At 37.2% G+C, this 12,799-nt stretch overlaps 2 protein-coding genes and 2 non-coding genes across 4 annotated transcripts; 1 reads left to right on the forward strand and 3 right to left on the reverse strand.

Moving 5' to 3' along the window:
- Positions 1-1,752: 1,752 nt before the first annotated feature.
- LOC111309805 (protein DETOXIFICATION 35-like) lies at positions 1,753-4,431 on the forward strand. The gene is made up of 6 exons (XM_089765209.1): positions 1,753-2,318; positions 2,680-2,736; positions 3,021-3,259; positions 3,341-3,441; positions 3,666-3,751; positions 4,058-4,431. The coding sequence occupies exons 1-5, from the start codon at positions 1,753-1,755 to the stop codon at positions 3,681-3,683; spliced, it is 981 nt and encodes a 326-aa protein (XP_089621335.1). The 3' UTR covers positions 3,684-3,751; positions 4,058-4,431.
- A 1,497-nt stretch (positions 4,432-5,928) lies between these two features.
- Positions 5,929-8,915, reverse strand: LOC111309823 (rRNA 2'-O-methyltransferase fibrillarin 1-like). Its single transcript, XM_022908828.2, has 7 exons — positions 8,807-8,915; positions 8,350-8,648; positions 8,073-8,168; positions 7,893-7,970; positions 7,630-7,806; positions 6,430-6,498; positions 5,929-6,287 (listed from the first exon to the last, which is right to left on the reverse strand). The coding sequence occupies exons 1-7, from the start codon at positions 8,820-8,822 to the stop codon at positions 6,111-6,113; spliced, it is 912 nt and encodes a 303-aa protein (XP_022764563.2). The 5' UTR covers positions 8,823-8,915; the 3' UTR covers positions 5,929-6,110.
- LOC149516757 (small nucleolar RNA snoR60) lies at positions 6,928-6,998 on the reverse strand. Its single transcript, XR_016345429.1, has one exon. It is a non-coding gene; the product is annotated as a small nucleolar RNA snoR60 (small nucleolar RNA).
- Positions 7,220-7,292, reverse strand: LOC149516758 (small nucleolar RNA snoR60). Its single transcript, XR_016345428.1, has one exon. It is a non-coding gene; the product is annotated as a small nucleolar RNA snoR60 (small nucleolar RNA).
- Positions 8,916-12,799: the final 3,884 nt, after the last annotated feature.

Below are 12,799 nucleotides of genomic sequence, written 5' to 3' on the forward strand. Positions count from 1 at the left end.
ATCAAGCCTCTACTTTGCTCTTTCTTTATAGTGTTCAATTGGGTGTGGAGGGCACTGAGGAACCTTATTGAGCCCATCCTGGCTGGCTCCTCTTCAGCTTCTTCAACGCTCTCTAGCGCTTTTACGGACTCTTGGGATGAGGTCCTTAAGGCATTAAGGTCTCTTCGGTGCGGGCATTCAGCTACTCGATGCGGCCCCTTGTAAAAAAAGTAAGCTAGCGGTTGTCTGGGCTTGAAAATCCTTGCGTTGTTTGTCTTGGGCTGGGTGCTATCTCGCCTAAAGGACCTCCTGTCTGATCCCCCACTGAAGGGTCGGTCCAACCTAGTCATCTTTCCTCCACTCCCAAGGTTAAAGCTACTGCCAGTTGATGGAGGATTTTTTCATTTTAGAGAGCTATCATTGTAATCATGAAGACGTTCCGCTGCAGCCATGGCCGTGGCCACATCTTGCACTTTCTGCCTTTGTAGCTCTGTCCTCGCCCACGGCTTGAGGCCCTCAAGAAAATAAAACATCTTGTCCTTTTCGGACATGTCTTGAATATCTAGCATCAGGGTAGAAAAGTTCCTTACGAACTCTCGCACCGTTTCGATTTGCACCAACTCTCGAAGTCTCTTTCGAGCCATATACTCCACATTCTCCGAAAAAAATTGGTTTTTCAGTTCTCGCTTCAGATCCGTCCAAGTCTTAATCAGGCACTCGTCATCGACAAACTTGGAGCGCCACCACAACTTGGCATCCCCTGCGAGGTACATCGATGCCATTGTCACATTGTCTTCCTCTGAACTTGTGTGTACAGCTCGAAAGTATTGTTCCATGTCAAACAAGAAATTCTCAAGTTTCTTAGCATCCCTTGCCCCCTCATAGCATTGAGGCTCCGGCACCTTGGGCCTTTGTCCTCTGTCCATCGAGCTCGAACCCGATCTGGCCACAGCCATTTGTAGGATGCTCACCTGGGCCCTGAGCTCCTCAAACTCCTTTTGGAGAATGTTCAAGGCATCTCTAGCCTCTTCGCTCACATTGTGGAGAGTATCGGACAACTCCTGCTGGGTTGTCTCGATCTCTCTCACTCGATCTTTTGTCACCATATGAGTTTTCATTGCGGCCACCGCGGCCTCTAGTTCCTCAATTCTCTGTTGATGATCCGGTCCACCACTTGTGGCCATCTCATCCATTTCTCTAGCACTTCTCAACCGTGCTCTGATACCACGTGTCACGGACTAAACTTTCTCTCAACAAGCACTAGCCCGTGTGGCACTTGGATGGATGCTTCCACCCAAGTCAGCCTTCAATAGATCGAGATCTGAACAAATAACCATAAACCATGGTTAGTGTCAAGCATTCGCAATAAGGCACAATATATCGAGGTCAATCTCAAGCATACACACAACAAGGCACATTCACATCGAGAAAGAAAAAAACACATCGAGGCAACAATCGGGCATTCAATCGGGGTGAATTATATTATAAACGAGAATCATACATCGGGACCTCCCACCATCACCAGGACCAGGGGGGCAGCCCTTGGTGGGTGGCCTAAGCTCACATAGCACCCGATGAGACAGCCCAACACTACGCTGCCGGCTCACCCCCTAAAGAGCCTTAGAACTTTTAGAGCTTTGCTACTAATAACCGTTACAATGTTTGAAATGGGGACAGTTTTCCTAGCACAAGGGATCTACCCGGCCATGGCCCTATACATGGGTGGCTCATGGCAACCTAAGTCCCAGTCATGGCCCTATACAAGGGTGGCTCATGACACTTGGCGCTTATATGCAAAGGTCCTGGATTATCTTGCTCGCCACCTGTTTCATCCTCTTGCCATTTTACATTTTTGCCACCCCAATCCTAAAACTTCTTGGGCAAGAAGTTGAGATCGCTGACATGGCTGTGAAGTTCACCATACTTACCATCCCACAATTGTTTTCACTTGCCATTACCTTCCCTACTGTAAAGTTCCTTCGGGCTCAAAGCAAGGTCAACTTGCTGGCTTGGATTGGGTTTCTGGCCCTGATTCTCCATATTGGAATTCTTTGGCTCTTCATCAATGTTTTGTGTTGGGGAACAACTGGTGCAGCCATAGCATTTCACATCACCAGCTGGGAGATCAGTTTAGCTCAAGTCGCCTATGTTATTTTTTGGTGCAACGAGAGGTGGCATGGCTTTTCATGGTTGGCATTCAAGGAGATATGGGCCTTTGTTCGACTCTCCATTGCTTCAGCTGTGATGCTTTGCCTTGAGATTTGGTACATGATGAGCATGATTCTTCTTGTTGGTCACCTTAATAATGCAGTGATTGCACTCGGTTCCCTTTCTATTTGGTCAGTTCGTAAAAAGCTTTGCATCAATTGTTTATAAATCTTATCATACTATTGTACCTCACTGCTGATTTCAATGAAATCAAAGTTAATTTGGGAGTGCAGAAAATTTTCTACTTTTGTCTCTTAACAATCTGTTTTCTCATTCTAGACATTGGATGGAAGTAATTGGCTTAAAGCTATAGGCTAAGATAAGCAATTGGGATTGGAAAAAGGAAAAAGTTCCAAAAGAAGCAACATATTTAATCAATTATGTATGAAAGGATATTAAAAAATTCCAACCAGTTAATTTTACGATTCTTTGGATTGCTTTGATGCATTGTTCTGACATTTATGATCCATTTTTTATGATTTTACATGACAGTATGAATTTGAATGGCTGGGAAGCGATGCAGTTCATGGGAATAAACGCTGCTATGAGGTAAATATTCTCAGACATAACCTTCAGTACATGATGATTATTAAACATATATTGAGTTTTGCATAATACTAAGAGTTCATTCATCATTTTCAGATTTTCTCAAATATTTGTTTCTTTTTTAGCTGAATATCAATATAAGCACACTGGGTATTACTTTCTTCTCTGGTTTTGTAAATTTTCCCTAATGGGTATTGCTTAATCAAAAGGTTTACTACTTTACTTTTTGGTTCGATGGTGAAGCATCTTCATGTAATACATTTCACGTTTCGATCCACTTCTCTCAGCGTTCGGTTTTCCAATGAGCTTGGATTGGGACATCCAAGAGCAGCCAAGTACTCTGAATATGTTACCCTGCTTCAGTCTCTCCTCATTGGGCTTTTCCGCATGGTTGTTGTTGTTATAACCAGGGATCACTTTGCCATCATTTTTACCAGCAGAGAAGAAATGCAGCGAGCTGTTGCTCATCTAGCATACCTTCTTGGTGTGACCATGGTTCTTAACAGTGTCCAGCCTGTGATATCAGGTATCAATGTGTTTGAACTTTGATTTTTATCGTCTTTTTTTTTTTTTGTACTCAGATACACTTTTTATGTCATTCTTGTAGGTGTTGCTATTGACGGTGGATGGCAGACATTGGTTGCTATTACGTTTTTGATCTTCCGCTTCGGATACCTACTTGGTTATAAAGCAAAATTAGGAGTGATGGTATGGTATTTCTGTTCCCTTTCCTCTCCTACCTGTATTTGCATGATGAACAGCTACCCAATTTCCATCTGATTCTAACTAGTTTAATGTAGAAACGAGGCCCTGTCTCTGACTCTGACTGTGGCATGATGCGACCAGCAGCCATGTCTCTCCTCGCATAGTAGTCTCAATCCAAAATTCTTCTTCTACACTCTCACCAATATAACTTTTCTTATTATTGCAAGGACTTTGGGAGGGCATGATATCGGGAACTGCTTTGCAAACCTTGCTGCTCTTGATTGTTCTCTATGGAACCAATTGGGATAAGGAGGTTAGTTAAAATTGCTTTTGTCATTTGCTCACTAGATAATGGAATTTTTCGGGTTAAAGCACCATCTGAAATGTAGCATTGACTTTTTCATCCTCTTCATTCTCGGTTTACAACCTTTTTATTTACTTAAGAGATGATAAATTTCAATAGAAAAAAACCAGTAATATGATTTCGTTTTGAATGTCTGCAGTCAACTGCATTCTGGTGTGTTCTTTTTAAAAATCTTTTTTTTTTTCTCTAATGAAATCCAGGGTGTTGAGAATTCTGGACAAAGTAAAACTAAGTAGTAGAGTAATTCATTTACAGGTGGAACAAACAATGGAACGTATGAGGAAGTGGGGTGGCCAAGAAATCGCTACTGAGGGGACAAATAGTAGTAGCATATGAGATCAGATGTTAGAAGGAGGACAATATAGACATTAGCCTTTAGCATTACTTTGGTTTTATTTCTCCTGATTCTGATAGGAGCAAGTTGGTTGATACTGAATACTGTGACAAAGATCCAACTCTTTGTCTCTCGTGACCTTTTATACGGAGGCATTTCCAATTAGAGAATAAAAAAAAAAAGAAGTGAAAAAACTCCTTGGTAATTCAACCAACTTTATGTATGCATTTGCATCTACAAAAAAATTGAAGTTGCTCTCCGAGTTGAGTTGGTTCATATCAATAGATTTTCATGAGGAATTTTCAATATGTAGGCATTGTTGGTGGAGGAGATACTAAATTCTAAAAAACAAAGTTACAGAAGCAAGCATTGGGATTTGACGAAGTAGTGTTTTCCTTGTGAAAGTAGTAGCTACACAGAACTGAAACTTTTTTTTATCTATCAAAAAAGAAGCAGCAAAGCTGCTACAAAGAATACAACTACAAGATCAGAACAAGGACAGCAAGGATCAACGAAACAAAAAAAAAAAGACAGACAAGAACAACATCACACATACACCAAAAATTGTCTATTAACAGCATCTCCGGCCACATTCTTAAGACCCTGCAAACGGCATCTAACAGTCTCCCGCATACTCCATAACTGCAAAACAGATTTTAGCTGTTTCGCTTTTTCTTTTTCTTTTTTTAACGTAGTCTCTATTGTTCCTCTGAGTCCAAACGAGATGGATATAAACGCGATCCAAGCTTTGCGAAGAATAATCATGATCAGAGCTTTACATTTAAGCTTGGTTTGGTCCTGGCCTAATGCAACTCAGATGTCCAATCTCCAACTTGTGATGTTGGACCTAGCTACTTTGTTCTGTACAAGAGATTTTGGAAAGTTGTCATTATTCAATCAATCAGTTTATCAGTTTTTGTTCAGAGTCCAACTCCATTAATTAACATTTGCCCGAAGATTAACTAGAGTAAGTTCGGGCTGTCTAATTTCCAATCTTCATAGCTTGTTGACATAGGCCAAATTTTCTCTGGTGTTAAGAGTTACGATAAGAGAGTATATTCAAGAAGTTATCTAAAGTCATCCTAGGCAGGATGGCAGAGTGGTCTAAGCCGTCAGACTTAAGTTATGGTCCTCGTGACAGTGCGTGGGTTTAAATCCCACTTTGGACATATTTGATATTTCTTTCTGTTTCTATTTTGAATGGTAAAAACTAAAAACTAAAAAGGTTTGAAAAGTAGGGCAGCTACTTAATGGGCAGTAACATTTTATCCTTCCTTCTACATGACGCTGAGAGCAGGCCATCTGGTTATGGGGTTCTCTCATGACTGCAACTCAAATGACAAACGACGCTGACTGACTGGTGAGAGCAGAGACCCATCAACATAAATCAAGTCTGTAACTTTAAAAATAAGGTTATGGGCTTCAGAGTTTTTATTTATCGAATATTAATGTTACTACTAATCGCCATATTTTTATTTTGTAGTATGTTTGAACGTGAAAGATCTTGTTAAACTGAGGCAATGAGACCAGGAAGCGATTAATTTCATAAAGTTCTTTGACAACCCCATTAATATTCAATTCTAACTGATATGATCATTCAACAACCTACAAAGAAAATACGTGCAAGAAATTGAACCAATTTTCATCAATTTAATTTGAAATGGACAACATACAAAATTTTCATTTTAATGTTTATTGTTTTGCTCATTAATCACATTAGCTGTACGTGAATTGTTAGGAGTATTTTAGTCATGGAATAGATTATTTTGGTGCTGCAGAACACAGATAAGCGGGAAGATGAATGAGGATAGAAACCAACATTAGCGAAAATTGTTCAAAAACAACATTCATATTGGGTTTTAACGAAAACTAAATTAAAAATAAAACATCATAATAAACTGAATTTTCTCAAATCAATCTAAGATGCCATCTCTTTTCTAGAAAACATTGGCTTAAAAGACAACCTAAAAAACATTATGCTGCAGCTTTCTGTTTCTTTGGCATTCGGTAGCCACCAACGACACAAGCATGATCACGCTCAAAAGGTTCAAGAGTGACTTGTTCGAAGGGCTTGAACTGATCCTGTTGCAATTTCTTAACTTCATTCTGGAATACAGCCTCAGCAGGAACAGTGGAATCGATGCAGTTCGCCTGAGAACAAATGTTCAATCAAGTTAAGAGGGCATGCAGAGCGAAAGCTTCTAGTGAAATTAAAGTCAACTTCCAAGTCTCCAAAAAAACAACAAATTTCACAAGTTTTAAGTTTAAAGCCAAAATTCATTGGAACACAAACCTTGATTGAAATAACAAAATGGCCTCCAGCTTTCAGGAAAAATGATGCATTCAGCGCCAGAATCCTTGCCTGCAAATAAGTAAGAAGTAAAAAAGGACTCAGAAACAAAAGGATTTCAGGAAGATTACGTCAACTCATCTCCACCAGTGAAGGATATGAGAGAGAAAAGTTGAGTAAGCTGTTCAGTGGTCTAAAAACCAGAGCAGTCAAATTATCATAGACTCATTTTGTGCAATAAAGAGCACTGATGGAAATTAATGCATTCTCTTTTTCAATTTTAGCAATGCATATGCATATAAAAGAATGCATGAACTTGAAAAACAAAGAAAAAGAAGTTTTCAAACACTAGTGTGACATATTTTAAGAATGTATATGAACCAAAAAGAAATTAAAATAAAAGAATATATACAATTACTACTCTCAAGAGAGTCAAAAAACCAATGCTTAAATAAAAAAAGGCGGCAAAACTTGCACAAACAAGATAGAAGGGTTGAAACAAGCATCAGAAACTTGGTATTGCATCACCCATGATATCTTGAAGGGGAATCCAAGTACTTCATCATTTGCATATTGAAAAGTCAAATAAAAATAACAAAGAGAAAAAAATAAATGGGAAAAGAGAGAGGCTGCTACACAAGAGTTTCATAGACATACTTCTGGTAAAGAGGAAGAATCTTTAAGATTCAACTCCTTGTAGCCAAATACTTATATCAGCATTATATTTAGTAGATAACAAATTAAAAAAAATGAAAACCTTTTTGCAAACTATTTAAAGTTGATGACTTAATATTGTATCAGAAACTCGAGTTTACATCACCCATAAAGTCTTGAAGGGGAATCCGAGTAGACTTCATCATATGCATATGATAGATAAAGCTACTAAACAAATACTGAAGATAAAAGAGTACATTGTAAAAACAGAACACAGATGAATAAACACGTACCAAGCCAAAAGAGAAATAGACCAAGCATTTTGTGCAGGCAATTCAAAGCAAATGTGAAATGTGGGATGCATGCATGTGATGAGATAAAAAAGAGAGCACATAAGCACAAAGGTACACTATCAAGATCCACCACACTACAGCACAATAATCCCAAGCCGCAAGTTGATCCAACAAATAAACTTTGACCCTGCTGATTGTTTTTCATTTCACTATTGTCTAAATCAGAAATAAAGTGACAAATGCTCAAAAAGCCCACCTGGTCAGGCTGAGCAACATCAGAAAATATCACATCCACCATGCCAACTAGCATCCTGTATTTGGATGGATGCCTAGCATCTTCAATGATAGGTATAACATTTGTTCGCTTCTTTGCCATGTTGACCAAGTCTCTACCACTTCTGTGAGAAAATTCCACAGCATAAACCACTCCCGTCTGAAAAAAAAAAAAAACCCATAAGCAACTCTGACAAATATAAACATAGAAATACATTGGAAAATTTGGGTTAATACTATACTCACAGGACCAACGACATCAGATACATGAGAAACAGTGGTACCAGAAGCAGCTCCAAGATAGAGAACCTTAGCACCAGGTTTCTTGATTAATCAAAAAATTGAATTACGCAGGTCAGTCAGGAATCCAAAAAGTGCTACAAGAGGTACAAATCATGAACAACTGATCTAGAATTGAAAGCTTACAATCCATATATTATCAACACCTCCAAGAATTGCAGCTGCCAACTTAGATCGGAAAGGATTCCAAACCCTGTACTCAACTTTAGTCCCATCTTCATTCTGTTAAGGGAAAATCATAAAAGACACTCAGTTTCTCATTGCAAAGTTAATCATTCTCTTGTCAACAAGTCTAGTGGAAAAGCAAAATACCCAAGAGCCCAAATACCATACCACATCAATTATTTTATAGTAGTAAATGACAGAAGGAAAATGAAGTGAGTTATCAGAAAGACAAAATGACCTGAACGGCGATCCTCTTTTCATTGTAGACAGCCTCACCAGGGACCATATTCTTAGTAACAAGAGCATCTTCTTTACCCTTAGCGACAAAAACTCCATCGTGTCTGTGGGGCTCAACTACAACCTTGCTCCCACCCTTCATTCCTCCGCGCCCCCTTCCTCCACCGCGGCCGCCACGTCCCCCACCACGGGACTTCATAGCACTGCCCCCCCTATCGCCACCTCTTCCACCACCACCTCTTCCTCTCCCTCTCCCTCCATCACCTCTGCCCCTAAACCCACCACCACCACCACCACGGCCTGCACATAATCAAAACATTAGAAATGCCATAACCAGACTCTAAACTAATTTAAAAAAAAAAAACCCAAAAACACAGAACTAAGCTGCTTCTGAGCTCCGAACTATCAGACTCAGATGCTGTTTCAAATTACAAAGAAAAATAAGAGATATTGGTTACCTCTTGGAGGTCTCATCAGTTTGAAAGCAAAGAGAATGAAAAGCTAGGAGCCAGAGAAGTAGACAATGGGAGGCGAAGCAATGTTTGGGGCAAAGCTAGGGTTTATCTAATAAATATATGGACCCCTGACACTAGGGTTTTAGGGTCTAGTGTGAAGTGGGTTACTTTTTAGCATTGGGTTTTGGCCTCAAAAAACAAAGAGAGAAGATATATAATGAGAAAAAGAATGGATTGTTACCATGATCCAACCCAAAATTACCTTTTACGGCCTAATTACTCTGGGGCAGGCCTTGATCTTGAAACCTTAAAAAACCCAAAACATCTTGTTGCGATTAATTTGTCACATCCTGTTACTTGCTCATTCAAAATATGGGCTTCATCATCCATTGGGCTGTTAGACCCAAGAAAATTTCCTCATGTTGAATGATTCCTTTCCTCCCAACTCTTTCAAGTCTGAATATAAGGGACACGAAGAAATGTACGTTTGCCTTCTGTGAGTATCAAACAGTAGCAGACACAATAAGGCTCGAGCTAAGCTCCATTTAACAACCAGTTTACAGCACGGCTCGGCATATTTCTAGCATTGCTTGTGGCTGAGCCGGGTCTTATAGCAGCTTCGATTGAGCTGGCTTCAACAAGAAGACTTGCAAGGGAGTTGGCTAAGCTGGCCGCAGCTGCCAAGGAATAGAGACCTGGACACAATAAGTCGGCTGGTGGGTCGGCTAAATAATGAGGTTGAGGACATGAGTGCAATGGTTAAGTTTTTGGAGAAGAACGAGTCCAAGCCAGGTGAAGAAGAATGATGTCAACTTTATTACACAACTACTTGATGATTTAGGGGAGCATCTCTATTTGTGTTTCATGACCATGAATAGGGCTACAAAACTTGTTGTGAAAGTGATCTTGGATCCGGCTTCACCTACCATCTAGATAAATTAATATTGGTTTAGCCAAAAACTCCATTGATTTTATTGCGGATTTTTCTTGGTTTTGACCTTCACAAACATTGGAAAACACTAGAAAACTCAGGTCATTGTCTACTTTTTTTTTTGTTAACAATCATAATAATAATTAAGGCTGCTTATGAATCAATGCCGCCTCAAATTAAGGCTCAACATAATTATCTACAATTTTAATTTATTGCCCACCAACTGTTTTCCGTACAAGGTATAGATATGGTGAACAGAACTGCCAACCAGAAATTTAGAATCAATCGAGTCTTTGGTGTCTCCTTTTCTCTTATCACCACTAATTTTTCTTGCATACATAAAAAATTCCAGCATACCAACTCTAAAGTCTAAACTATGTATGCTCTGTCTTTACCAGATCTAGCCTCATATTGATAATGTTTCTTTCAGAATTTGGCTGGCATGGTCACATGGAGATCACTATTCCAGTGTTAATGCTGAATAACTACATTGAGCCTAAAAGAGGAAAAGATGTACAACTACATTTTTATTAGTAATAACTTTATTTGCATCGCTTACGGTATATAAGTAGCATCAGTAAATGCTTTCCTATTTATAATAAAGAAGGATTAACTTATACATTGTGAAATTATTTTAATTTTATATATTTTTTAATTATTAATTTTAATAGATTCAATGAATGAAATTAAAATTTTTTCAATTTTTATTTTTTCTCTCATCTTTTAAATTTATTAAAATTAAAAATTAAAAAATATTTAAAATTTTTTAATTTTACCCCATGTAAATTGATCTCTTTCTACATATAATATTGGTTGATTTCTATTACCTGTTTTGAAAATGAGAGATAAAGGTCGAAATTAAAGTTGTATGAATAAGAACCGCACAGAATTACGGGCCCTTGACGTCTGACGATGCATACATCATTTTCATAAGCATTGGGAGGTGGCAGCTGCTGCTGTCAAAAGGGTCCTATAAAAGGTCTGCTTCGTTTAGAAACCTTTAAACTATCGATAATGACGAAGTAAATTAATTTGATTAGGTAGCAACCTTTATTGTTGTAAATTTATTAATCATCAATTATTTGCAATAGGTCTTCCTTTTGGTGACAACTCTTCTTAAATGAAGAGTACTCCCATGAACTCAAAAACAAGCATATTTTCTTTCTTTTTGTTGAAAAAGAAATCAGTTTTTATAGAGAATTATGAAATTAAGCATCTTACAGGAAAGTTTTAATTTCAATCCACATATGACATGTTTGCAATGTTGGAAGATTTGGCATGCGAGTAGGTTTTAAATTCAATTACTGCTTACGGAAGAAAATAAAACAAAAGAAAATGAGATAGTAGGAGGTGGGGGTTGGCCTTAATTTACAAGTAGTATTAGTCATCTAAAGGAAAAATATAAAGACATAAGAGAATACAATTACGTTCAATCTTTCATGCTCAAATAATAGGAAAGATGGTCTATATAAATAGTTTTTCTTTAAAAAAAAATGAAAACTCATATCACTAATTGTTATGTGATGTGTAATTTGATGATAGAACGTTAAATTTCTAATATCAAGGTTCAATCATGATAATATTAAATCTATATGTATATATAAAAGAAGTTTCTAAGATTTTGATTTCATGTTTAGCTAACGAGTGTTATAAAAAATCAATCTGAGGATATATTTGGACATCAGGATTTCACAAATCAATGCCAAAATGATCTAGAGAGAGATTATGCCAAAAACTCTTTAATCTCTTCTTCCCATTCCACACCAAAACTCTCATCCAAGAAAACATCTTTTTAAACACCTCAAACTCTACTTTGGCTTTCAACAACATTACCTTTTGACTCCGCTTCTACAACTTTCCTCTCCCTTTAATTTTTTTGTTTTAATTTTTTTTTAGATTTTTTTGGATGAAGAATTTAACATATTTTAATTGACAATTTGAGTTGTTTTAACATAGTTGTTTGTGTGCATATTTGTTGTTTGTTTTATTGTTTTTTTTTATGCATTATATAGATTATTCTTTTTGTGGTTTCTGGATTTTGATTTTGTGTTTGGATTATTTTTTCATGCATGATCTTTTTTGTTAATTTGTGTATTTTTTTTTTGTTTTAGGTTAGTAATTAAGGGTAATTTTATGTTTGATAATACATCATTCTATGGAAATCGTAGACGCCACAACAACTGTATCACCGTAAAACCTTTCAAAAGTAACCACATCTAATCTAGCGGTAGAGAAGTGGCCTGAATGGCCAAGACACCACGTGTTTTAGCGATTGTGTCAATTTTGAAAGTGGGTAACATAATTGGCCGTAAAGGCGAACTTATCAAGAAGATGTGTGAGGAAACCTGCGCCTGCATCCACGTCCTTGATGGTGCTATTGGCACTTTTGATCGCATTATAAGTCTCTTTTTTCTTTAAAACAAAAATTCCAAAACATTCTACAATTGTTAGCTTTTTGTTATGGGTTTCTCTCTCTTTAGTTGATATATAGTATGCTTGATAAAAAAATGACTTGAAAGTCAAATATGACATAAATTCAAACCTAATCAATCCATATGGAAACAAACCATGCGTTTTTTTAAAAATGTGCATAAGGTAAGCCAACGATTTAAAAAAGACCATTTAATCAATTTTTAACAAACTTAAGAATTGTTGTTTTATGGTCAATTGGGATTGTTATTAGCATATGCTTTTATCTTCATGTTTTGCTGGTACTATCGTTTATTAGCATTTGGATTCAAGGTGTAGTTTTTTTTTTTTTTGCTTTTTCAAAACTTGATTTTAATAAATGTTTCTATTTTCTTTCTAACGCAAGTTATAAATTTTAATATATGCCTTCAATTGTTTTAGGATATGTACATTATATTAGATGTGCTAGAAGAGCATACACTGTTGGTGCTTTTATCTCTATTGTGAGTTTTTCCTAACAAAATGTATATTGCATTATCATTTTTACTATTTTCCACACTTTTTATATTTGGTATGATGGTGTACTTTTTGGTGTTATGTCATTCACTTTGGTTTTGATTAGACAACTTTTATAGTTTTTGTTTATAGGATAAGTG

This window comes from Durio zibethinus, chromosome 9, assembly GCF_047325235.1.
Source record: "Durio zibethinus cultivar Kanyao isolate XHJ-2024 chromosome 9, ASM4732523v1, whole genome shotgun sequence".
Classification (NCBI taxonomy): domain Eukaryota; kingdom Viridiplantae; phylum Streptophyta; class Magnoliopsida; order Malvales; family Malvaceae; genus Durio; species Durio zibethinus.

Coding starts and splice junctions, on each gene's coding strand:
- LOC111309805 (XM_089765209.1), top strand. CDS start 1,753: ATGACACTTGGCGCTTATATGCAAAGGTCCTGGATTATCTTGCTCGCC. Junction 2,319..2,679: donor CTCGGTTCCCTTTCTATTTG/GTCAGTTCGTAA, acceptor TTTACATGACAG/TATGAATTTGAATGGCTGGG. Junction 3,260..3,340: donor TGTCCAGCCTGTGATATCAG/GTATCAATGTGT, acceptor TCATTCTTGTAG/GTGTTGCTATTGACGGTGGA.
- LOC111309823 (XM_022908828.2), bottom strand. Junction 8,169..8,349: donor AAAAGAGGATCGCCGTTCAG/GTCATTTTGTCT, acceptor TTCCCTTAACAG/AATGAAGATGGGACTAAAGT. Junction 7,807..7,892: donor TATCTGATGTCGTTGGTCCT/GTGAGTATAGTA, acceptor TTTTTTTTTCAG/ACGGGAGTGGTTTATGCTGT.